Here is a 24312-nt window from a genome sequence, read left to right on the forward strand (position 1 = left end):
CCGCCGCGCTCCCCGCTCCGCCTCGCGGCCCGAGCGCCTCTTGCGCGACGGTCCCTAACGGCCGCGGGCCGTACCATCCCGCCGCCCCGCGGGGGGGGAAGCGCCCAGGGAGGCGGTAGAACCGCGCTCCGGAGCGGCGGCCGCTGCCCGCGGGGCCGTCCCGGTTCTCCGTGGCCGGCAGAAGCGGCGAGCGGGCGGCGGAGCGGGGCGGGCCGAGCCCCCGGAGCGCGTTCTGCCGCCGGTCCCCCCCGGCCGCGGGGTGGTGCGCGCGGCGGGGCCGGGCGGCGCATGCGCGGCGCGGGGCGGGGCCGGGCGGGCAGCGCGGAGGAGGAAGGCGAGAAAATGGCGTCGACGGGTGAGCGGGGCCGGGGCGGGCCGGGCCCGGGGCGGGGGGCGAGACGGGACGGGACCCGCGGCAGCGCCGCCGCCCCCGGCACGGAGCGGCCGGAGGAGCGCTGGGGCGGCGCCGCGGGCTCGTAGCGCCTTGCCCGGGGTCCGCTGGGGTCGGGCCGCGCAGGGCCCGTCTCGGCCGTGTCCCCCCGCGCCGCCCGCCGGGGCCGCCCCGGGGCCGCGGGAGTTTCCCCTCAGCGTCCCGGGCATCAATTGCGGCCTCTCGGTGCTGCGGCCCCGCGGGATTGCCGGAGCTCCGCGCTCCCCGGAGCCAGGGCTCCCTCCGCGCCCTCGGCCCGGCCGGGCGGGTTTGGGAGCGGATTTGGGAGCGGACTGGGGATCCGGGAGCGCTTTGGGTGGGGAGGAGCTGAGCGCTCGTCCCATGGCGGGGACACCTCCCGCTGTCCCTGCGAGCTCCCAGCCCGGCCCTGGGCACTGCCAGGCATGGAGCATCCTCTGGCATCTCCGTTCCAGCGCTCCCAGCCAGGAATTGCTCCCCAATATCCCATCCATCCCTGCCCTCTGGCACTGGGAGCCATTCCCTGGGTCCTGTCCCTCCATCCCTTGTCCCCAGTCCCTCTCCAGCTCTCCTGGAGCCCCTTCAGGCCCTGCAAGGGGCTCTGAGCTCTCCCTGGAATCCTCCTTTCCCATCCTTTCCCCGTAGAGAAGTGAGGTATTCCGTCATCTCCATGGCTCCAGATTTATCTGAATGAAAAGTTTTTCCACGTGGGCTCCAGTTGGATATAAATATTTGGAAACTGAGACTCCCCAGCTCAGTCCACCTTTAAAGTACTTTAAATCCCAACATCTGATTCTCCTTAAAGAAAGAGGATTTTCCTTTTTTTTTCCAGCGAGGAAAATCTCCCAGGCCATGGAGTGTGAGGGAATATCACCAACAGCACCTTGGGGAGCTTGAAAAAGAAAAGTCAGTAAAGGAACATCTGCCAATGGAATTGTCAGGACAGGGGTTAAAACCACAGCTGTGTTTTCCCTTAATTCATGGAATTGTTCCTCCTGGGAGCTGCTATTTCCAGCCTCTGGTGTGCTCCTGAGCCTTGTGAAAGAAAAGGATGAAGATTAATTTCCCCCTGGAAATAAAAGCCAGGAGATGGGTTTAACTAAATGAACCATAATATTATTTTTTATTAATGTTCTATGTTCCTCTAAATCCCAGCAAATTAAAAGAGAGGCATCACCACAGGCAAACTGCAAATTCCATACCTGGAATTAAACCCTGCAGAGGCTGAAATGTTGGGTTTAGGTGGGACTGGGGAGGGCTGTGAGGAGAGGGGTTAATTGGTACCCCTGTGTGGAGCTGGAGGCCAAAATGGGGCTGAAAATGGTGAATTAAATGAGGTTTTGGTGGCTGGACGGTGAGCAGGGAAAAGAGTGGAGTGATAGGAAAGGGAGGCTGGGTGAGGGGGACCAGGCATTAATTAACACTCAGGATTTAGCAGAACCACGTGTAAAGTGAATGTAAAAAAAACCCCAACAAACCCAGAACCCTGAGCTGAACAAGGAAAACGCTCCAGTATCCCATGTGCCAACCTGAGAGGGAAGTGGGAATGCTGCCAGAGGAGTTTAACAACTTGTGCCTTGTGTCCTGGGAGCAGGGAAAGCTTTGGAGAGCTCCAAGTGTCTTCTTTGTCCCCGTGAGGTGTTGTGGGCAAGGTCAGAGGGATGAAGAAGTGCCAGGAATTCCTGCTGGGAGCACAGCTGGGCCATTCCTGCCTCCAGCAGGGATCCAGGGGCTCTGCTCCTGCACGGGGAGCAGGAGGAGAAGCTGGGAGCACAGCTGGAGGCTGGGCAGGGAGGGTTTGGTGGGGATGCATGCACAGGCTGAGGCTGTGCTGGATGGAAGTTGTGTTTTCCAAGGGATTCCTGGGGCATTGGGAACAGTGGGATGATGGCACCAAAGCCAGGCAGGATTTGCATCCTGAAATTCTCCAGTGCAGGAGTGGAATTGATCCGTGTGGCTCTCTCCCACCTCAGGGTATTCCATGGTTCTGGCTCAGACTGGGATTTCTGACAAGGTGTGATGGTGATGGGAGCACTGGGAGCTCTTCCCATGCAGGGATGTGTGGGAGCTGCTCCACCAGGAGCTGCTGGGCTCATTCCTGCTCCCAGAGCTCTGGGAATGGTGAATTCATCCCTGCTCCACACCCTGGGATGGGAGCTGGAGCTGCTGCTGCCTGTGAGGGACCTGGAAGCTGCAGTCCTTTCAAATTCAGCCTCCTAATTGCCCTGTGGATTCATTTTCCATCCCTGCCAGCAAATCAGCTCAGCACAGGCTTTGCTGCTGGCATTTTCCTGGTTTGGTTCTCCTCCCAGTCAGTTCCTGCCATGGATTTTGGATTTGGGGAGGGAATCACTCCCATTTCCAGCCCTTCCAGGGCACAAGTGGCTTTCCAGCCATCCATTTGTGTCCTTGAAAAGGGAAGGAGTGAAGGTGGTGAAACCTCCCAGCCCTTTCAGAGCAGGCTGGTGGGTTTGTAAGGCTCAAATCCCTGCTTTTCCTTTGTTCCAACCCAAATCCCCCCCTGGGATCCCTCCAAGGTGGCAGTTAAATTGAACCAGGGTCATTTGAGATCAAAGTGGCTGCTGCAAACAGCAGGAACAATGAGGGGAAGGGAGGTTTTGTTCCCCTCCAAAAGGAGGACTGAAAATGTGCATTTACCTTCCACCCTTGGGAAACTGGAATTCCAGTGGTTTATAGCAAGCTGCAGGAGGAAATTCCAGCTGCTGTGCTCTTGGATTCTTTAATTTTATTAAGCTTTTATCAACGTTTTTATTCTTTTTTTTTTTTTCTTCTCTTTTTCTTTTAGATTACAGTACCTATAGCCAAGCTGCAGCTCAGCAGGGGTAAGTAGCTTATCCTCCCTGTTTTAAAGAGATGTCATAAAACTAAATAATAATTATGGTTTGGGCTTAACTCAGGTATGTTTGGGAATCCTGGAGCTTTGTATTTCCATAGAATTTCAGCAAGAAACCATTGGGCTGCATGAAAATTGGTGTGGTGATGCAGATTTGGGGCAAAATTATAAATGTTTTTACATTCATTCCACAGCTACAGCGCCTATGCACCTCAGCCAGCCCAAGGATATGCACAGACCACCCAGGTAAAACATGGGGAGGGGGTGCAATTCCTGCTCAGTCACCTGTTTGCCAGGAAAACTGGAAATTCCAAGCAGCAGCATCAAAATCTGTGGTTAAAAATTGTCTTGGAGATTCTCCCCCAGCCCAAAGTGCTTTTTAAAAGTGGAAATAACCTCAACAATCCCGGTTTTTTTTTGGTAATTTATTCAATCCTGATCCCAGAAAAGCCAAATTTTTGGTGGGTGTTGTAATCAGAGGTGTAGGAGAAAAAAAAATTGGGGAAAAAAAGGGGGGGAATTGCAAGGTGGAGGAGGGAATCTGCTTTTTCCTGGAGTTTTTATTGCTAGAACTGTTGATACTCTCAGTTGGCTGGACTGCAAAATAATGATGGTCTTTAAGAGATTAACTTCATGCTTATTTTTAACCTTTAGAATCCAAGTTACTACAACCACATTTGTCTGCAAACTCCAAGTATGTTTCCAAAGGTAAATTCTTGTCCTCACAAAGTGCTGTAGGCTTAATTTTCCTTCCCAAGAGGAGGAAGGCAGGCTCAGTGTGGGCTGAGAGGAAGGTGATGGTGATTTATTAAAATAAAAGTCTTTGGAGACCACAACTGGAAGAGCTGCTCCCAGTTGTAGGTGAGGTGAAAGGTGGGAGCAGGATAAGGGTAGGATCAGGAGGCCTCAGCAACTAAAACCAGCTAATTAAACACCTAACCAGCTAATTGAACACCTAACCAGCTAATTAAACCCCTAACCAGCTAATCTGAGCTGTAGGCACGTGTCCATGGGAAGTTTGCAGCGTTCCCTGCCCTTGGTGGAGGGAACTTCAGGGCCAGGGATGTGTTCACATTCTCAAAGCTTTCCTGCTCCTGGTTCAGACCTGAGTTCAGGGAGGCTGAATATCCCCAAAAAAGTCCAGAGAAATGTGAATTCTTTCAGAATCTGGAGGTTAAAGCTGTCTCCGTGTCACTCCTCGAGCTGTATCCAGAGGTTTATCCTAAGCCAGGAGCTGTTGGAAGCTTGCTGGTGCCTGCAGCATGAGCTGGTAGGGCATGGCTTGGGCAGCTGGTGGCACTGCTGGGCACAGCTGCTCCTCTCCTTTCCTCAGTGATTCTCAAGCTGGATTTGGAAACAAAATCAGGGAATGGGTGAGGTGAGAGCTGATCCCTCACTGAGCACAGGCACCGGAATGGGAGCAGCACCCTGGGATGCTTTGGGTGTTCCATGGATCCCATCCTTCCATGCCTGCACCAACTCCCATTTTTCAAATTAATGCCTGATGGGCATGAAAAATACTCCAAATAATTCAACTGAAACCTTCCTCAGGTTTCTTTTAGGCAGCCCCAAAGCACTTTGACACTGGAGTGATTTTCCTTGGTGCGGTTCCGCCCTCGCAGCGCTCCCATTCCCGTGTTCCAGGTTAAGCCTGGGATGGTGCCTGTGGCTGCTGGTGGTAGCTGTGAGCAGCTGGGAGCTTTCCTGTTTGCTTTCCACAGAGCAGAGCTGTGTGGTGCCAATGGCAAGAGCCTGTCCCTTGAGCCTTGGCAGGGAAAAAACCACTCCATAACCTCCTTGCGGAGCTGACCCGGAATTTCCCCGCAGCACCTAAACTTTCACAGCAGCCTTGGCTTTGGGAGCGCTCAGCAGCTGCAGTTCCTGGGGGTGCCTTGTGCTCATGGATTGAATGTGTGTCCTTTTGGAGCAGACCTACGGGCAGCAGAGCTACGGCACCTACGGGCAGCCCAGCGACGTCAGCTACACGCAGCCGCAGACCACGGCCACGTACGGACAGACGGCCTACGCCACCTCCTACGGGCAGCCCCCCACAGGTGAGAGCCCTGCTGGGCTGGGCTGGGCCTGGGACAGCCCTTGAGGGCACCTAGGCCGTGGGCAGGGACAGCTTCCATAGGTCGCTGCAAACCCGGGGCAAACTCGGACGCTTCAGGGATGTGGCAGCCAAGCTGGGGGTAACCCGAGTGACTGCCGGGCCAGGGAGCAATCCTGCCCAAAGTGCCATCCAGCCCTGCCCCATATCCCCTCCATCCCTGCCCTCTGGCAGAGGGAAGCCATTCCCTCCCAGGGAACAATTCCTAATTTCCAATATCCCATCCAGCCCTGCCCAATATCCCATCCAGCCCTGCACTTCTGGCAGTGGGAAGCCATTCCCTCGCAGGGAACAATCCCTAATTCCCAAAATCCCATCCATTCCTGCCCTCTGGCAGGGAGGGTATTCCCTCCCAGGGAACAATTCCTAATTCCCAATATCCCATCCATCCATGCCTTCTGGCAGGGGAAGGGCATTCCTTCCCAGGGAACAGTTCCTAATTCCCAATATCCCATCCAGCCCTGCCCAATATCCCATCCAGCCCTGCACTTCTGGCAGTGGGAAGCCATTCCCTCGCAGGGAACAATCCCTAATTCCCAATATCCCATCCATTCCTGCCCTCTGGCAGTGGGAGCAAATACCCTCTCAGAGAACAATTTCTGCCCAAAATCCCATCTGTCCCTGCCCTCTGGCAGGGAGGGTATTCCCTCCCAGGGAACAATCCCTGCCCAATATCCCATCCACCCCTGCCTTCTGGCAGGGGAAGGGCATTCCTTCCCAGGGAACAATTCCTAATTCCCAATATCCCATCCATCCATGCCTTCTGCCAGTGGGAAGCCATTCCCTCGCAGGGAACAATCCCTAATTCCAATATCCCATCCATCCCTGCCTTCTGGCAGGGGGAGGCCATTCCTTCCCAGGGAACAATTCCTAATTCCCAGTATCCCATCCATCCTTGCCCTTTGGCAGTGGGAGGATATTCCCTCCCAGGGAACAATTCCTGCCCCATATCCCATCCATCCATGCCTTCTGGCAGGGGGAGGCCATTCCCTGCCAGGGAACAATTCCTCATTCCCAGTATCCCATCCATCCCTGCCCTCTGGCACTGGGAGCCATTCCCTGTGTCCTGTCCCTCCATCCCTTGTCCCCAGTCCCTCTCCAGCTCTCCTGGAGCCCCTTCAGGCCCTGCAAGGGGCTCTGAGCTCTCCCTGGAGCCTTCTCCTCTCCAGGTGAGCACCCCCAGCTCTCCCAGCCTGGCTCCAGCCCTCCATGGCCTCCTCTGGTCTCGCTCCAGCAGCTCCAGGTCCTTCATGGGATGGTTTTGTCTGGGAGACCTTAAAGCTCATCTGGTGTCACCCCTGCCATGGCAGGGACACGTTCCACTGTCCCAGGCTGGCCTTGGGCACCCCCAGGGCTGTGGCAGCCGTGCATAAACAGGAATAAATGCACTGCTGAGTTTTCAGGGCAGGGTTTGGGTGCTGTGGGACCCAGCAGGACGTGCTGTGCCCAGAGCAAAGTGAACAGTGTCCCTGGCTGCTCCTCAGCCCTTCCCTTCCCTGGCAGTGCTGTCACTGCAGTGACATGTGCCTGTTCTGATCCTGTACCTTCTCCTCCTCATCTTGTGCTTCCCACAGTGGAAGGAGCCAGTCCAGGATGGGGTTGGCCTGTCCTGCTTAGTCTTGCATGGAAAATTCTGTCTCATCCTGTCAGAACCTGAGGTCCCCTTTGGTGGAACCCTGGAGGTGTCACTGGAGTGTCAGAGCTCCCCCAGGCAGTGACAGTGACCCAGGCAAGGCTTCACTGCTCTTTGCCTTCTCCAAACCCTCCCAAATGCCATCTCCATGGGTAAAATCCTGACCACTGAGACCTTTTATGTGACTCCAACCCCATTTCCTAAAGGATAAACAGCACCCTGCCCTCCACCTTTGCATGCCCCGTGGTGGTTTTGGATTCCCAGAGCACATACTTGCCCCTTAATGCTCCATAAACTCTCCCAAGGTGTTCCTGGAGCTGGAATTTCCTCCAGTTGAGTGTCTGAATGTTTAAAGCTATTAAGACAATGTTTAATTCATGTATATTCATGTTTATTTAATGTCTGTTTGGGCTGAATATTCAGGAGTTTTAGGAAGCAGATTTTCCTCCCAGTGATTCCTTGGGTGCCATGTCCTGCACATTCCTGGGAGAGACATTAGAAACATTTTGTAGATGGAATGAAACACTTCCCAAAGCAGGGGAATTCCAGGACAGACAGACAGACACTGGGATATCTGGCTGTAGAGGCATTGAGGAATTCTTCACAGGGAGGAGCTGGAGAGAAAATATTAAACCATATGAAATTATTTACCATCTTTACATGGATCAGGAAAATTCCTGCTCCTGAGATCCATATCCATTAGCCAGTTGCACTTGGGGTTATCTGCAGGGCTTTTTCCTTTCATTCAAGGCTACCTAGAGAAAAGTTGGCTGCAAAAAATTATTTGTGAACTTCCAAAATTCCTTTCTTAGAAATATTTACATCCCTGTGACTCCTGTGGACTCCAGTCCCACAGGGGTCACAGGAAACTGCTCTGTTTATGTTTTTCCTTCTCCCTTAAGAGGAGATTTGCTGGAATAATAATAATAATAATATCAGGCGCTTTTTTTTTCTGCACAGCTGCACATTTTGTTTTCTTGGTAGGCAAAAAAAAAAATAAAAACTTCATTTTCTTTTCATCCATGAAAAAAAAACCCACCAACTTAGAAAGTGGTCAAGCAAAAGATCCTATCAGCCCACAGAGCAGGGCTGTGGCAGCTCTGGGCATGGAGCCAGGCTGGATTTATCCTTCCTCCACCTGCCTCTCCTTGAGGAGCCAGAGCTGTGGAAAGGAGACTGCAGCCTCTCCCTCCCTCCCTTGCTGCCTTTCATGCTCAATAAACCCCTGGGGCAGACATTGTCATGCCCTGAGACACGTGCAGTTCTTACAGTTGGATCCAAATCCTGTTTCCCTGTGAATCACCTTTTGGTTCTGCAGTTCCTTAAAGCAATTTTGTTGGTTTTGTTGCCTGAACAGCCTGGGGTTTGGGTGAGGTGTTGGTGAGGTCAAGGAAATGCAAGGTGTGTGTGGATGCAGCCTCTCAGGATGGGTGGGAGTGGCAGGGATGGATTTTTTCATCACCACCCTCCTTCCCTCCCTGGGGCTGTAGGAAAAGGTGTCTTGGAGAAAAAAAGGATTTGGTTAGGGATCACTGGGCACCCTCAGACCTGTGGCTCATTAATCAGAGCAGGGTGTTGGCAGGAATTCCAGGAGTCAATAAATAAAGAGCATTTTGGTGTCCAGCTGTGGATCTCTTGGAAGTGGGAATTGCTCTCTAAAGCCAGCCAGCCCCTGCTTCCCTTTACCTGGGAAATTTGGGGTGTGGATATTGAAATTTCTAAAGGATTTGGAATTAATGAGCACACAGCTGCCATAACAACCCCAAAATATCCCAAAACTGGCTGGAGAGAGAGTCAGCTCTGCATCTTCTCCAGCCCTCACTGGTGGGATAGACACAAGCAGGAGGCAGCTGTCCTCCTGAAGGAATCCCTCTGGAAAAAAGAAATCCCTCTGGAAAGAAGGAATCTCTCTAAATCCAGCCTTTTCCAGCTGATATTCTCTGTGGGTCAAACCCTGCAAGCTTCTCCACCACCTGGAGAATTCCTAGCCTTCCTTGGAGGGGAATTTAGGCACTTTATTCCTTCTGTCACCTTTTTCTTTCACCAGCTTTTCTGCTGTGTCAACTTTTATCTTCCTGGCTGGGAGGGGAGGAGAGAAAAGTGGTATAATAGGAATATCACCCTCAAAACAGCAGCTCTTGAGGGTTCCCAGAGTGTCTAAACTGGGCTTGATTTGTGATTTAAACCAGTGGGGTGGGAAATCACTGCCTTTCCTTTGGGACAAACCCTTCCTGCTGTTCCACTGTTCCATGAGGGAAATGCTCCATCTAGAGCTGAAGCTTTAAAATTCAACATTTTTTTTTCTCCCTTTTATCCTGCTGCCTGTGCAGATCCAGCACAGGAATTGAGGAATTCTTCACGGGGAGGAGCTGGAGAGAAAATATTAACCCAAATGAAAATATTTACCATCTTTAGATGGATCAGGAAAATTGCTGCTTCTGAGATCCATATCCAATTGCCAGTGGCACTGGGGATTATTGCAGGGCTTTTTCCTTTCATTCAAGGCTACCTAGAGAAAAGTTGGCAGCAAAAAATGATCTGTGTACTTCCAAAATTCCTTTCTTACGCTGAACCTAGCCTTTTTTAGTGTGTGGTCAGGCTTTGGCCAGTTAAAATGAGGCTTTATTTAACTCCTGGGATTGCTGCTCCCTGTGGAATTGCTGTCTAGCCTCACATTTAAATGTTTGGCCTGCTCAAATTTGTTCAAGGCTTTAAAAATCCTCCCATTGGGCATCATCCCCTTCAGCCTTTTCAGCAACATTTTTCAGAGAACAGCAGACAGGAATAATAACCTTAAAAACTGATTTTCCAGTCAGTTTTTAAGGTTGTTGTTATTTAAGTTTTTTAAGGTTATTTCCCACTTGGAAATAATTTGTAGGAATCAAGTTATTTCCCAGTGGGAGTCCAGTTGGGCATTCCCAGCTTGGGAATGCCTTGGGATGGGGTTGGATTGGGGTCCAGGGGTAGGAAGAGGAAGGTCCAGGCTGGCCTTGTGTCTTCACCAGGCTCCTGAGGGTCAGCAAAAAGCTGAATTTTGGGGGTGTTTTTAATGAATTTGCTGTGCAAACTTGCTGCCCTCCCTCTGTTCCTCTCTCCTGCTGCCCTGGTGTGGAGCTGTGGCAGTGCCATGGTGCTCTGGGAGGGCACACCACGTTCTGCTGCTGCTGGTGCTGTTTGCTTTGCAAATCAGGCACTTGGAATAAAATGCTGCAGCCCAATTTGCCTAAAGGAAATGTGTCACAAGCCTCCCGTGTTTATTAAAAATCAAAAGTGGTGGAGAAGCTGTTGCCTTCACTGATCCCAGCCATGAGAGCATTTAGCTGCTCTTTTTTAATGTTTAACAACATTTTTATTGCTGTTTTTCCATCCAAGTCTCATATTCTTAATTTGAAAACTTGCTAGTTTTTAAATTTTTTAAATTTAAAATTTAAACTTGCTAGTTTAAATTTTAACTTTTTCAATTTAAACTTGCTAGTTTTTAAATTTTTTTTTTTGTTAGAAGCACAAATCCAGTGTGTTAATGCCAGTTCACCTTTGAGACAAGGCAAATGCCACTAAATTATACAGAAGCTGTGTAGGGATCTTGGATATTTTAAAATTGTTGAAAAGGAACTCTGTGAGCTCTCAGCTTTTTCTCTAAACTGAAGTGAAATTCTGAGAAAAGGGAAGGTACACAAAACATCAGGAGCTGCCTCATGTGTCTCTTTTGACCTTTTTCTCATGTGAAAGCAAATGGAAAGTGCTTTTCTTTTGTTTCCAGCTTTACTGATTTCAAATAAGCCTTCAGAAATGCCTCTGAAAGACTTCCCAGGCCAGGTTTTGTGCCTTTATTTTTCAGAAAAGCTAAAAGGATGGGACTGTACTTGCTAAATCAGTTGGATTTACTTTATTTTGGAGCTCAGGGGGGTTTGTTACCCTGCCTTTGTTGAGGAGATGTCTCAGCTTGCCCTGCCTGAGCTCTGCTTGCTGTAAACAATCCTGAGTGCTGGTCCAGGGGTGGCTTCCAGAAAGCTCCTGGGACTGGGATTTTGGGATGCTCTGATATCCCAGTGTCTGTCTGTCTGTCCTGGAACTCCCCTGCTTTGGGAAGTGTTTCATTCCAACTACAAAATGTTTCTGATGTCTCTCCCAGGAATGTGCAGGACACGGCATCCAAGGAATCACTGGGAGGAAAATCTGCTTCCTAAAACTCCTGAATATTCAGCCCAAACAGACATTAAATAAACATGAATATACATGAATTAAACATTGTCTTAATAGCTCTAAACATTCAGACACTCATCTGGAGGAGCTGGAGGCTGAGGCTTCCCAAGGTGGGAGAGGGGGTCTGTGAGGGGCAGGCTGGGGTAATTGATGATTTTTGGGTTGTCTGAGGTGGTAAAACTGTGGCTGTGATGAGTCCCAGGAGCGCCACAAGGACCAGAGGCTGAGATATTTGGGAAAAGTCCTTGAGATATTTGGGATTGCTGGAGAAGAGGAACTTGGGACAGGATAAGGGGCACTTACCCAGGCTTCATGTGGACCCTGAGGAGGGTTAGAAGGGATACTGGGAAGCTGAGAGGGTGACACAGAGCAGCTGGGGTGTCCAAGGCCAGGCTGGACAGGGCTTGGAGCACCCATGACAGTGGAAGGTGTGCCATGGCAGGGGGATGGAGGGGGATGAGCTTTAAGCTGCCCTGCAGGCGGGGCGCTGCTGGAATCGCGCTGTTCCCGGCCGAGCCGCGGGCTGAGCCGTGCTGTGTTGCAGGTTACAGCGCCCCGACTGCCCCCCCTGCCTACAGCCAGCCCGTGCAGGGCTACGGCAGCGCCGCCTACGACACCAACACGGCCACGGTCACCAGCAGCCAGAGCTCGTACGCAGCGCCCGCCGCCTACGGCACCCAGCCCGCCTACCCCGCCTACGGGCAGCAGCCGGCGCCGGCCGCCCCCGCCAGGTACCGCCCTCCTCCCCCTCCTCCTCCTCCTCGTGGCACCGAACTCCTCCTCCTCCTCCTCCTCATGGCACGGCACCCATCTTCCTCCTCCTCCTCCTGGCACTGTCCGCGTCTTCCTCTCCTTCCTCCTCCTCATGGCACCGAACTCCTCCTCCTCCTCCTCCTCATGGCACTGTCCTCATCTCCCTCCTCCTCCTCCTCCTCATGGCACTGTCCTCATCTCCCTCTCCTCCTCCTCCTCCTCCTCCTCCTCCTCATGTCACTGTCCTCATCTCGCTCCTCCTCCTCCTCCTCATGGCACTGTCCTCATCTCCCTCCTCCTCCTCCTCCTCCTCATGGCACTGTCCTCATCTCCCTCCTCCTCCTCCTCCTCCTCATGGCACTGTCCTCATCTCCCTCCTCCTCCTCCTCATGGCACTGTCCTCATCTCCCTCCTCCTCCTCCTCCTCATGGCACTGTCCTCATCTCCCTCCTCCTCCTCATGGCACCACCCTCATCTTCCTCCTCCTCCTCCTCATGGCACTGTCCTCATCTCCCTCCTCCTCCTCATGGCACCACCCTCATCTTCCTCCTCCTCCTCCTCCTCATGGCACCGCCCTCATCTCCCTCCTCATGGCATGGCATTCATCTCCCTCCTCCTCCTCATGGCACGGCACCCATCTTCCTCCTCCTCCTCATGGCACTGTCCTCATCTCCCTCTCCTCCTCCTCCTCCTCCTCCTCCTCATGGCACTGTCCTCATCTCCCTCCTCCTCATGGCACTGTCCTCATCTCCCTCCTCCTCCTCCTCATGGCAGTCCTCATCTTCCTCCTCCTCCTCCTCATGGCACGGCACCCATCTTCCTCCTCCTCATGGCACCGCACTCATCTTCCTCCTCCTCCTCATGGCACCGCACTCATCTTCCTCCCCTTCCTACTCCTCATGGCACCACCCTCATCTTCCTCCTCCTCCTCCTCCTCCTCATGGCACTGCACTCATCTTCCTCCTCTTCCTCCTGGCACCGCCCTCGTCTTCCTCCCCTTCCTACTCCTCATGGCACCGTCCTCATCTTCTTCCCCCTCCTCATCTCCCTCCTCCTGCTCCTTCTTCCTCCTTCTTCCTCTTTTCTTTCTTCTCCTCTGTCTCTTCCTCCTTCTCCTCCGCCTTTTCTTCCTCCTCCTCATCATCCTTCTCCACCCCTTCCTCATCTTCCTCCTCCTCATTGTCACCATCCTCATCATCCTCCTGCTCCTTTTTCCTCCTGCTCTATCTTTTCCTTCTTCTCCTTTCTCCTTCTCCATCTTTTCCTCCTCCTTTTCCGTCTCTTCTTCCTGCTTCTTCTCTTCATCCTTCTCCTCATTGTCACCATCCTCACCATCCTCCTGCTCCTTTTTCCTCCTGCTCCTTCTTCTCTTTCTTCTCCTCTGTCTCTTCCTTCTTCTCTTCTTGTCTTTTCTTCCTCCTCCTTTTCCTTCTCTCTTCCTCCTTCTCATCATCTTTCTCCACCCCTTAATCATCTTCCTCCTCATCGTCACCATTCTCATCATCATCCTCCTCTTCCTCCTGCTCATTCTTCCTCCTCCTTTTCCTTCTTCTTCTCCCCTCTATTCCTCCTTCTCCTCTGTCTTTTCTTCCTCGTCCTTTCCCTTCTCTTCTTCCTCCTTCTTCTCATCATCCTTCTTCTCCACCCCTTCCTCATCTTCCTCCTCCTCATCATCACCATCCTCATCATCCTTCTTCTTCCTTCTTCTTCCTTCTTCTTCCTTCTTCTTCCTTCTTCTTCCTTCTTCTTCCTTCTTCTTCCTTTTTCTTCCTTTTTCTTCCTTCTTCTTCCTTCTTCTTCCTTCTTCTTCCTTCTTCTCTTCTTCTTCCTTCTTCTCTTCTTCCTCCTCCTTTTTTTCTTCCTTCTCTTCCTCCTCCTTCTTCTTTTCCTCTTGTTCCTTCTCCTTTTCCTTCTCTTGTTCTTCACCCCCTGTTCTCCTCATCCTTCTCCTCCACCCCCTCCTCATCCTTCTCTTCCTCCTACTCCTTTTTTTCTTCTTCTTCCTCCTTCTCTTCTTCCTCTTCCTTCTCTTCCTGTTCCTCCTCAATTTCCATTGCTTCTTCCTCCTTCTCCTCATCCTTCTCCTCCATCCCCTCTTCATCCTCCTCTTTCTCCTCCCTTCTCCTCCTCCCATTCCTCCTATTCCTCCTCCTTCTCTTCCTTCTCCATTTCCCGTTACTCCTCTTCCTCCTCCTTCTCTTCTTCCTCTGTCTTTTCCTCCTCTTGTTTCTCCTTCTTCATCTCTAGTCACTCCTTCTCTTCTTCCTTCTCCTCCTCCTCATTGCCCTTCTCTTCCTCCTCCTCCTCCTCCTCCCGTTTCTCCCCCATCAGCCCCGGGCAGCCACACCAGGCTGTGGCCTCTCAGGCTGCAGCAGAGCTGAGTGCTGCCTGCTCTGAGTCCCAGGGTCAGGCAGGATGCTGGGTGGATGCACAGGCTGCAAAACATTTCCTCTTTAAGTCTCACCCCTCTGGGCACGGCCTGTCAGCTCTTGAGTGCAATTGTTTGCTCAGAGGATATGGAAAGTTTAGAATGCATAATGGAAACTTGTTTGGGAGTGAGTAAAAGCTGATTTATTCCCTTACCTGGTGTGTGTAGCAAGCACTGTGGGAAGGAAAGGCAGAGCCTGGCACAGCTCTGACAGGTTACACTTTAAAGGAATGTAAATTTGCTGGGTGAATCCTGACACTGTGTATAATTTTTCCCAGTTTCTACAGCAAAAGTAGCTCCACTCTGAGAAACAAATAGAAATTAAAGACTCACAGAATCCTTGGAGTTAGAAAAGCCCTCTGAGATCATGGAGGCCACCACCAGCCCTCTCCCCAAGTGCCACATTCACATGGCTTTTAAACTTTGGGGCAAACAGAAGGGGATGTGTGAATCACATGCAAAGTGTTCTCAAATTTCAGGCCTTGAGAGTTAATTCTACACACACAATTGTGAGTGGTTTGGGTTGGAGGGGACCTTTAAAGGTCACCCAGCCCAAGCCCAGCATCCTTTCTTTTCTATGGGATCATTGGGGATAACGTGTATGAGGCAATATCTGCCTGAGCTGGATTCTGAACCACACAATGGGGCATTTCACTGCCTGCTTCAGCTCCTGCTTCAGCTCCTGCTTCAGCTCCTGCTTCCCCAGGCTCTGCAGGAGAGCCTTGCTGGCATTCACATCCTCCAGTCAGCCCCACAGCCCAGCTCTGAGCCCCATGGCTTTGGGATGAACAGGAGCTGTGGTGTTCCATGCTCTCTGTCCAGGGCACGGCCTGAGCCTTTCCTGGAGTGTGCAAACACCCAGGCAGTGAGTGCTGAAATTGTGTTTATTACCTGTTTATTATCTGTCACCAATCAAGGCCAGCTTTAATGCTACCCCAAAAACGAGCTCCCAACCCTCAGTCCTGGGGGATCTGAGCCCTTTGCTGCTGCCAGCTGTGGGGCTGGGCACCAATGTTGTTCCATGTTTCTCCCCAGACCCCAGGATGGCAGCAAACCAGCAGAGACCAGCCAGCCTCAGTCCAGCACGACAGGCTACAGCCAGCCCAGCCTGGGCTACGGGCAGAGCAACTACAGCTACCCCCAGGTGCCTGCCAGCTACCCCATGCAGCCTGTCACTGCTCCACCCTCCTACCCTCCAACCAGGTAATGCACTGCTCAGCTGAGGGGCCTTCCTGGGGGGAATTTTATGGAAAAGGAGCTTTGATTCTTGGAGTTGTTGTGGTGGGGATGGGCAAGCTGTGGCTGAGTGCACATCTGAGAAGGAGAATGATGACAAATGGGTTTAAGACATTTTCTACTTTTTTTTTTTTTTAATTTTATTTTATTTTAATACATGAGAATTTTAAGAGTTTTCCTAGAGTTACCTTTTGCTGTCTCCTTCCACATACAGCTTAGCCCAGGAGCTCCCTTCTCCCTTCAGGTGTCTTTAATGTGACATCTAAAACATACACTCTGAAACTCTCAAAGCCCCAGCTGCGTGAGAGGAGCTTCTTTTATGCAGGGCCTGTTACCTCCATTACCACTGAGTTTTGCCCTGGCACTTGTTCCTTTTCCTGGAGGTGTGAATAAACTGGAATTGGCCACGTGGTTTTTGTTTTCACAGCCCTCGAGACTGGCCTCCATAGGATGACTTCAGCTTTTAAAGTGATTTACAGCACTAAATACAGCCTCTAATTGCATTTTCTTCCAGCATGAGCCATTCCATGCACTCTGCCAGGGAATTGCCTCACCATCCCACCTTTCCCAACGTTTTTCTCTTGCAGCTATTCCTCCACACAGCCAAGCAGTTATGATCAGAGCACTTACTCCCAGCAGAGCAGCTACGGGCAGCAGAGCTCCTATGGCCAGCAGACCAGTTATGGGCAGCAGAGCAGCTATGGCCAGCAGCCACCTCCCACCAGTTACCCACCTCCCACTGGATCCTACAGCCAGGCCCCCAGCCAGTACAGCCAGCAGAGCAGCAGCTACGGCCAGCAGAGTGAGTGCCAGCCCTGGGAGGGAGCCCTGGCCTTGGTTTGGATCCAAAACTCAGAGCTGGGTTGAAGGGAGAGGGGGTTGGAGCTGGGGTTTGGCCTTTGTTGGTGAGAAATGGCATCTCTGGAGGCAGTGGTGGGTTGGGATGGGGAAAGGGAAGGTTCCTCACCTCAGGGGAAAGGGAACAGAGAGGCACAAAGTGTTTGTGAGGAGGAGTTGAGGGGGCTCAGCTGGAGAAAAGGAGGCTCAGGGGGGACCTTGTGGCTCTGCTCAGGGCAGGAGGGGGCAGGGGTGGGGGGATTGGGCTCTGCTCCCAGGGAACAGGGACAGGATAAGAGGGAACAGCCTCAGACTGGGGCATTGGTGTTTGTGGGGAGTTGAGGGGGCTCAGCCTGGAGAAAAGGAGGCTCAGGGGGGACCTTGTGTCTCTGCTCAGGGCAGGAGGGGGCAAGAATGATTGGGTCAGGCTCTGCTCCCAGGGAACAGGGACAGGATGAGAGGGAGCAGCCTCAGGCTGGGCCAGGGTGGATATTTGGAACATTTCTTCATGTTGGTCAGGCCCTGGGCAGTAGTGGATCCCATCCCTGGAGGGATTTAACAGCCCTGTGGATGTGGCACTTGGGGATACGGCGCAGCGATGCCCTTGACTGGGGGAACAGCTGAAATCAACACCCTCGGGGGGATTTTCCCAAACTGAACAACTCCAGTTTGGCTGGAGCTGAGGGCAGGTGAAGGGGCTGCCTCTCCCTGACACCTGTTTGCCCCTTGCCCAGGCTCGTTCCGCCAGGACCATCCCAGCAGCATGAACATGTACGGGCAGGAATCCGGAGGCTTCTCCGGCCCCGGGGAGAGCCGGAACCTGAGCGGCCCCGAGAGCCGGGGCAGGGGACGAGGGGGATATGAGCGAGGAGGAGGCATGAGCAGAGGTGGGCGGGGAGGAGGACGCGGTGGAATGGGGTAAGAGCAAAGCTTTTCTCCTTTTCTCTAATTCTGGTTTACCCATAGGATTTGAAACTCAAAAAAGAAGGGACTGAAAGGTTGACGTACCCAGCTGTGTTTCCATGGAGGACATGTATGTGTGTGTAGCAGCGTTGCTTGTCATCCATGGAAACATTATCCTAAGGGAAATAGGAGCAGGATGGTTGGTTTGTCCTGCAGCTGGTTGGGCCCCCAGGGAGGGGGAAATTGGGGGTGATGCTGGCCCTGGCACTTTCAGCTCCCTTCGTGGTCGCCCAGAGGTGGAATCCTCTGTGGGGTTTAACAGTAACTCTGGGTGGAACACACACAAACCTCCCAGCAGCTCCAGGGGGTGCTCCCCGGGCCTCAGGAGCGGGGATTTTGGCAGGGCAGGAGCCTCGGGTCAGCCTCGTCCTGCAGAGCCTGCAAGCTCAGAGCGCCACGTGGAGAAGGAGCCCGAGGACAGAAAGAAGGAAGTGCTTTGGCTCCCAGGCCTGCTCCCCCTCGGAGCATTCAGGTGCTCTGAATCAGTTTGGCCATTTCACCTGATGGCACAAGCTGGTTTGGTGCCACCTGTGCCTTCAGGGGTGTCCCCATGCGTGGAGGTCGTTGTGATGGAGGCGAGGGAGGAGAACCCATCCCAAAGGCTCCTCCAAGAGAGAATTCACAGCTTTGTGTGTGTTCCATGCCCTCACCCCGTTGCTCAGAGCTATGCAGAGTGTCCCCAGGTGTGGCACAGGACACGCTGTGCCCACCCTGGTGCTGGCAGGGGGGCTGTGATGGCAGCTGCCCTCCAGAGGCCACTTCTTTCCATGTGGCACAGCCCCAGTTTGGCAGTGGGTGGCCCCATTCTGCACAGCTCTGTTGCAGCCCATTGACGTGGCATGAAATCTTTATCAGAGAAATCCAAGAAAGAATGGAAAGGGCTGGTTTGTGTGGGAACACATCCAGCTTGGAATTGGCACGGGTGGAACAGAGTTCCAGGGATCTGCATAAAGATTTCAGCCGTGCTGTATTGATCTCTTAACGATGAAAAGTAGATGTAGACACCTGAAATGTCTATCATCACATCTTCAAATTTCTAGCCCCTTCCAAGCTTCTCATTGCCAAAGATTTGTCACCTGTCTCTGATCTCACACCTTAATCCCAGCTCAAATTTGCCTCCTGAGTGATTTCCCACCTGGCCAGACCCTTACAAAGGGTCCCCCCCTGCCCCAGCCTTATGGACGTAGAGTTTGTGATGTCCATAGAACAGGTGGCTTCAGGGGACACCCAGGGCAGGTAGGGGAACTCGGCCCACCTTAGCATGCTGTGGTGATGGATTTCAGTGTCTCCAGCAGGTAAGGAGCTCGATGTTATTAACATGCCCTTTTTCATTGCCTCGATGATTTGATATTTTTATGAAAATGGAAAACTTTTTAACATGCTTTGTCGCATTTATATGCTACAGGTTACAAAGTGAGAGCCTTGTAAACACCTCAATACTTAAAAAGTACCCGTACTCAGTACTCAGCCGGCAGCATAATGAAAAGTGGGACTAGACACGGTGTCCATATGGAGAGGAAAAATATACATAGAATATTTTTAACCCAATGTATTGATTGTATAAACGGAATCCTTCTGTAACTTTGGTAACTGCATACTTGTTGTTTGGTAATAAAACCAGAGGAGGGTATACTACTACTTTAGAATTGTGTAACGTTAAAGAAAAAAAAAAAAAAGTGTAAAAATCTTATGTTTAAAAAGAGAGACATTACGTAAATGGTGTGTACTTTAACGAGAGGAGGCAAAGCTGCATGCAACAGCTCAAAATTCTGTATTGACTTTTTTTTCCCCAGTATTAGAGGTGCAATACTTGCTAGAAAAATTCACGGTGCTCTCCCTCCTCCGCTCGGCTCCTTCCAAACTGCTTGCTGGCTCGCCCAAAAAAAGAGCAAGAAGCAGCCCAAATCCTTTCTCAAGGTGGCATTTTCCTACTTCACCACCACGCTCCAAAGCAGTTTTTTTTAGCTGTGAATGCTTCAGCCAAAGCTTTTGGTGAAAGCTGCGGCCCTGTTTGCATTGGCACCTGCCCAAAAGTGAGTGTGTCCACAAAGCTGCACCCCAGGCCTTGGAGCCCCCGCTGTACTCTGTAAGTTCTTCCTCCAGAGAGTTGTTAAATTCAGTAGTGACCTGAATGTATGGCTTTATTTTGAGGGTTTCAGGGGCGATGTCAGCTGAACTGTGTTGTAGGTCTCGCGTGTGGTTTGTCTCCTTTTACACTGTTAAATGTCAGGGACCCGCGGGCCCGCGCTGCCACAGGCTGAGGGTGCACCTTGGTGGACACACCGAGGGGAGGGAGTTGACCACTGAAACCACCCCCAAATTGCTCTTCCAAAACAACAACACCAAAAACACAACCCAACTTTGATTACAAACAACCCCCATTTCTCAGCCAAGTATTGCACCGATGATACCCGAGTAACAACGCCAGGGCACCGACAGCAAAGCGGTGCCTCAAACCACACCAAGGTTGCTTTATATGTAAAGAAAATTTGAGCGAGCTGCCCTGAAGAAAGGCCTAGTGCCGAGATGAGAGAGAGACAGAGAGATGTTTGGAGATGTTTAGCCAGTGCCCTTCTCCCCTGTGAGCCGCAGAGGCTCAGAGCGGTGCTGGCTTTGTAAAGGGAAAGGCCTTCATTTCTTCGTTTATCCCCCCAGCAGCGCTGGAGAGCGAGGTGGCTTCAATAAGCCTGGTGGTAAGTTTTTGAGCATTACAATGGATAGTGTTTAAAAAAAAAAAAAAAAAAAAAAATTGCAGTCAAGTTTTTTTTTTTTAGCACAAAGTGTAATTTTTTATTCGTTTAAGTGGTTTAAAAATGACAATATGCAACCAGACTGTAATGGGTACTGCCGGCGATGCCCAGGGGTATGCGGACACAGTGGAAGAGTTGAGCAACCACTCCTGTAATTTTGGGGAAAAGAAATGGTTTGGATGTAATAAATCTTTTTTTTTTTTTTTAATATATATAGATATATTAAGTAACTTTTATTAATGAACTTAAAAACTGATTGGCTTGGTAAAACCTTTTAAAAATCAGCGTTAATAATGGTTAACGGTTTGAAACCTGCTAAAAAAAAAAAGAAATCAGTGTAATAGTGGTTAACAGTTTGAAAGCTGCTAAAAAAAATCAGTGTAATAGTGGTTATTGGTTGGAAGAAATGCTTTAAACCAGTGTAATAGTGGTTTTTGGTTGGAAGAAGTGCTAAAAGAGCCACCTGATGGCCCAGTAAGGTGCAGTGCTGCTCTTGTGCGGCGCAGGTCGTAGCTAGCGTTGTGTGTGTCGGTTCTGCAGCCCGCAGGGCCCCCACTAACACCCTTCCCTGTGCTTCTCTCCCGCCTGGCAGGACACATGGAGGAAGGACCCGACCTGGATTTAGGTAATTCCCACCAAACTCCCTCCCGAGGTTGTGAAACCGACGTTTGTGTCCTCACTGCAAGGGCTGCGGCCACCGTGGTGTCACCTCACCGCCACTTCCAGCCTTTCTTCATTCCCAAACAGCTGGAAAACCACCAGATGTGGTTGGGAGATGCTCCCCCTTCTCTGCAGGAATTCAGGGGTTGGGGGCTGCTCTGGAGCTCTTGCAGGGAGCCTGCAGCACCCCCAGAGCCTCGTCCTTGGCTTGTCCCTTCCTGTCCCACAGGCGTGTCTGGAAGTTGTGCGTCAGCCTTCCAGCATCGGAAAAGGGGGGTGGATGTCCTTGTGTGGGAGCCCAGGGGGCACCAAGGTCTTCCTCATCTCTCCTCTGGGATGTGTCCTGAAATAACCTGGGGGTTCTTCCCACGTGGGTGGGTGTGGGCTCTGTCTGGCCATGGCACTCGGGAGGTGAGGTGGGGACAGTCCCCTCCCCTGGGCCTGGGGTTTCCTGTCGCTCAGAGCAGCCGTGGAGGGGATGAGAGGATGGAAAGAACTCGGCCCTGGGGTATCCCTGCGCTTCCCCTGACCCCAGGAATTGTCTCCTAGGCCCCCCTGTGGACCCAGAGGAGGACTCGGACAGCACTGCAGTCTATGTGCAGGGACTCAATGATAATGTGACCCTGGAGGATCTGGCAGATTTCTTCAAACAGTGTGGTGTTGTCAAGGTGAGGGGACACCAGTGACCCCGTGCTGGCAGAGGGAGGAGGGTCACCCACTTCCTCTTCCTCCTCCTCCTCTCTGCCCATTGCTCACATCCTTTTGGCCCCTCGTGTCCAGGCTCTGGGAGAGGCCTGGCAGGGCTGTTTAGGGCCTGTCGCTTCATTTTTGGGGTGTCTGGGCAGTTGCTGTCATCCATGGTAGGCCTGGGGCCCCTTTCTTCTGTCCTGGAGTCCCCGGAATGAGAGACAGAGTAGAACAGTGAATCCCAGCTGGACTGTGGGGAGACAGGACTGGGGTGACATTGCACTGTCCCTTAGATGAACAAGAGGACGGGGCAGCCCATGATAAACCTGTACATCGACAAGGAAACGGGCAAGCCCAAGGGTGATGCCACCGTGTCCTACGATGACCCGTCCACTGCCAAAACTGCCGTGGAATGGTTCGATGGTGAGTGCTGGGGGCGTTCTGGGGTGGAATTCCAAAATCCCCCCCAGGTGTGGGGAGCACCTGGGTGCAGGTGTGTGAATCAGGATTCACCCGTGCTGCCGCCGTTGTGTCCCTGGCAGGGAAGGATTTCCAGGGCAGCAAGCTGAAGGTGTCCCTGGCGCGGAAGAAGGGCCCGATGAACAGCCTGAGGGGCGGGATGCCCCCGCGGGAGCAGCGGGGGATGCCCCCACCCCTCCGTGGAGGTACCGTGCAGCCCCCCCGAGCCCTGCCCGCCCTTCCCGGGGCTCCCAGCACTAACAGGGCTCCTTCCGCAGGTCCAGGGGGCCCCGGTGGCCCTGGGGGTCCCAGCGGGCCCAGCGGCCCCATGGGCAGGATGGGGGGCAGAGGTGGAGACAGGGGCGGCTTCTCCTCGAGAGGACCGCGGGGATCGCGGGGGAACCCGTCCGGAGGGAGCGTCCAGCACCGCGCCGGGGACTGGCAGTGCCCCAACCCGTGAGTACCCACACCCCTGTGGGCAGTGCCCCAACCCGTGAGTACCCACACCCCTGTGGGCAGTGCCCCAACCCGTGAGTGCCCACACCCCTGTGGGCAGTGCCCCCCACACCCCTGTGGGCAGTGACCCCTACACCCCTCTGGGCAGTGCCCCCCAACCCGTGAGTGCCCCCTACACCCCTGTGGGCAGTGCCCCCCACACCCCTGTGGGCAGTGCCCCCCCACACCCCTGTGGGCACTGCCCCAACCCGTGAGTGCCCCCTACACCCCTGTGCCATTCCTGCACCTGGCCAGGGCAGAATCATCCCAATCATCCCAAAATCACTGGTCGGGCCTTCCCAAGAAGCAGCTTCCAGCTGGCACAGATGGAGGGATGGGGTCACTGCTGAGGGCTGTGGGTGAGCCAAGGCTCCTGTGGGTGAGCCAAGGCTCCTGTGGGCAGCCAGAGCCATGCCCCACGTCCTGCCCTTGTGTCCCCTCTCCTGCTCCTGCTTCCCAATGTCACCCCAGCTGGAATGCTGTCCTGCTCTGGCCTAACTGGAATTTGTACCCAGGGGCTGTGGAAACCAGAACTTTGCCTGGAGAACAGAGTGCAACCAGTGCAAGGCGCCCAAACCGGAGGGGTTCCTCCCACCCCCCTTCCCTCCTCCAGGTACGTTTGGGGGGATTCACAGCCCCAATTCCCAGCAGGACACCCCAGGCCTGGCCTCAGGCTCCTGGGGGAATGGCTGGGCCAGCTCCAGGAGCTGCCAGGCCTTCATCCCTCCGTGAGCCATGACATGGAGACTGGGATTTCTCCTGTGCTTACTGGGTTTGGGGGGGCTGTCAGCAGAGCACAGCTTAAACCTTAATGAACCCCAAATCCCCTCGGATACCCAGCTGCTCCCAGCCCTTCTCCCGCTGCTCCTGGCCGTGCCGGGATGCTGGATGGGGAGCAGGGGCCGGGCTGTGCTCGCTGGGCTCACCCCCGCTCTCTGCTCCTCCGCAGGCGGTGACCGCGGCCGAGGCGGCCCCGGGGGGATGCGGGGCGGGCGCGGCGGGGGCCTCATGGACCGGGGCGGGCCCGGAGGGATGTTCCGAGGCGGCCGCGGCGGAGAGCGAGGCGGATTCCGAGGAGGCCGCGGCATGGACCGAGGCGGCTACGGAGGAGGCGGCCGGAGAGGAGGAGGAGGAGGCGGCCCCGGGGGACCCCCCGGACCCCTCATGGAGCAGATGGGAGGAGGAGGCAGAGCACGGCGCGGAGGGCCGGGAAAGATGGACAAGTATGGATGGAGGGCAGGACAAGGGGACACTGGGGAGGGGGAGACCCCGATGGGGACAGGGTGCGGGCAGTTGGGGTGGGACAAATGGGTGGAGGGGCAAGGGGTGGGATGGGGTGGGTGAATGGGTGGCAGGGAGTCTGAATGAGGGGTTAAGGAGCCTCCCCAACCCGGGGAGGGCTCCTGGACCCCACGACTGACCCTTTTCCCTCCTGCCCACAGGGGCGAACACCGCCAGGATCGCCGAGACCGGCCCTACTAACGCCGCCCCCCCAGAGCCGCATTTACTACCAGATTTATTTTTTAAACCAGAAAAAAAAAATGTTTTAAATTTATAATTCCATATTTATAATGTTGGCCACAACATTATGAGTCCTCCTTGTCTGTACTTTAGTATTTTTCACCGTTTGTGGAGAAACATTAAAACCAAGTTCAACGGTAGCGTGATGAATTCTTTCTCCCCCCCCTCCCCCAAAATAAAACCGGTTGTTTAACGCGCCCCCGCCCCCCTCCCCGCCTGTAACGCTGTGAACGGTTGTGACGGTTGTTTTTTTAAATAAAATTCCCGCTGTTTGTAACCGCACCATTGCTGGCCTTTCTTGAGAGCACCCGGGG

General features: G+C 53.2%; 1 protein-coding gene across 5 annotated transcripts; it reads left to right on the forward strand.

Moving 5' to 3' along the window:
• The first annotated feature begins 288 nt into the window (after window positions 1-288).
• On the forward strand, window positions 289-24138 carry EWSR1 (EWS RNA binding protein 1). Of its 5 annotated transcripts, none has more exons than XM_058037008.1 (18): window positions 289-355; window positions 3216-3252; window positions 3458-3509; window positions 3918-3971; window positions 5194-5317; window positions 11754-11940; window positions 15426-15593; window positions 16214-16428; window positions 17198-17381; window positions 20082-20119; window positions 20769-20801; window positions 21386-21504; window positions 21817-21946; window positions 22066-22188; window positions 22261-22438; window positions 22993-23090; window positions 23427-23700; window positions 23920-24138. In XM_058037008.1, exons 1-18 carry the CDS (start codon window positions 289-291, stop codon window positions 23957-23959), a joined length of 2121 nt encoding a protein of 706 aa, XP_057892991.1. In that variant the 3' UTR covers window positions 23960-24138. The 5 variants fall into 5 exon arrangements, with proteins under 5 accessions (XP_057892991.1, XP_057892992.1, XP_057892993.1 ...); XM_058037009.1 differs by having other exon boundaries at window positions 298-355; window positions 20085-20119; XM_058037010.1 differs by lacking the exon at window positions 3918-3971 and having other exon boundaries at window positions 298-355.
• The last annotated feature ends 174 nt before the right edge of the window (window positions 24139-24312 follow it).

Source organism: Melospiza georgiana, chromosome 18 (assembly GCF_028018845.1).
Source record: "Melospiza georgiana isolate bMelGeo1 chromosome 18, bMelGeo1.pri, whole genome shotgun sequence".
NCBI lineage: Eukaryota > Metazoa > Chordata > Aves > Passeriformes > Passerellidae > Melospiza > Melospiza georgiana.

What these genes read in the sequence shown, in the direction of transcription:
- EWSR1 (XM_058037008.1), top strand. Translation starts at nt 289, where the DNA reads ATGCGCGGCGCGGGGCGGGGCCGGGCGGGCAGCGCGGAGGAGGAAGGC. An exon ending in CTCCAAGTATGTTTCCAAAG is followed by an intron (nt 3,972 to 5,193) that starts GTAAATTCTTGT and finishes CTTTTGGAGCAG; the next exon opens with ACCTACGGGCAGCAGAGCTA. An exon ending in CTACGGGCAGCCCCCCACAG is followed by an intron (nt 5,318 to 11,753) that starts GTGAGAGCCCTG and finishes GCTGTGTTGCAG; the next exon opens with GTTACAGCGCCCCGACTGCC.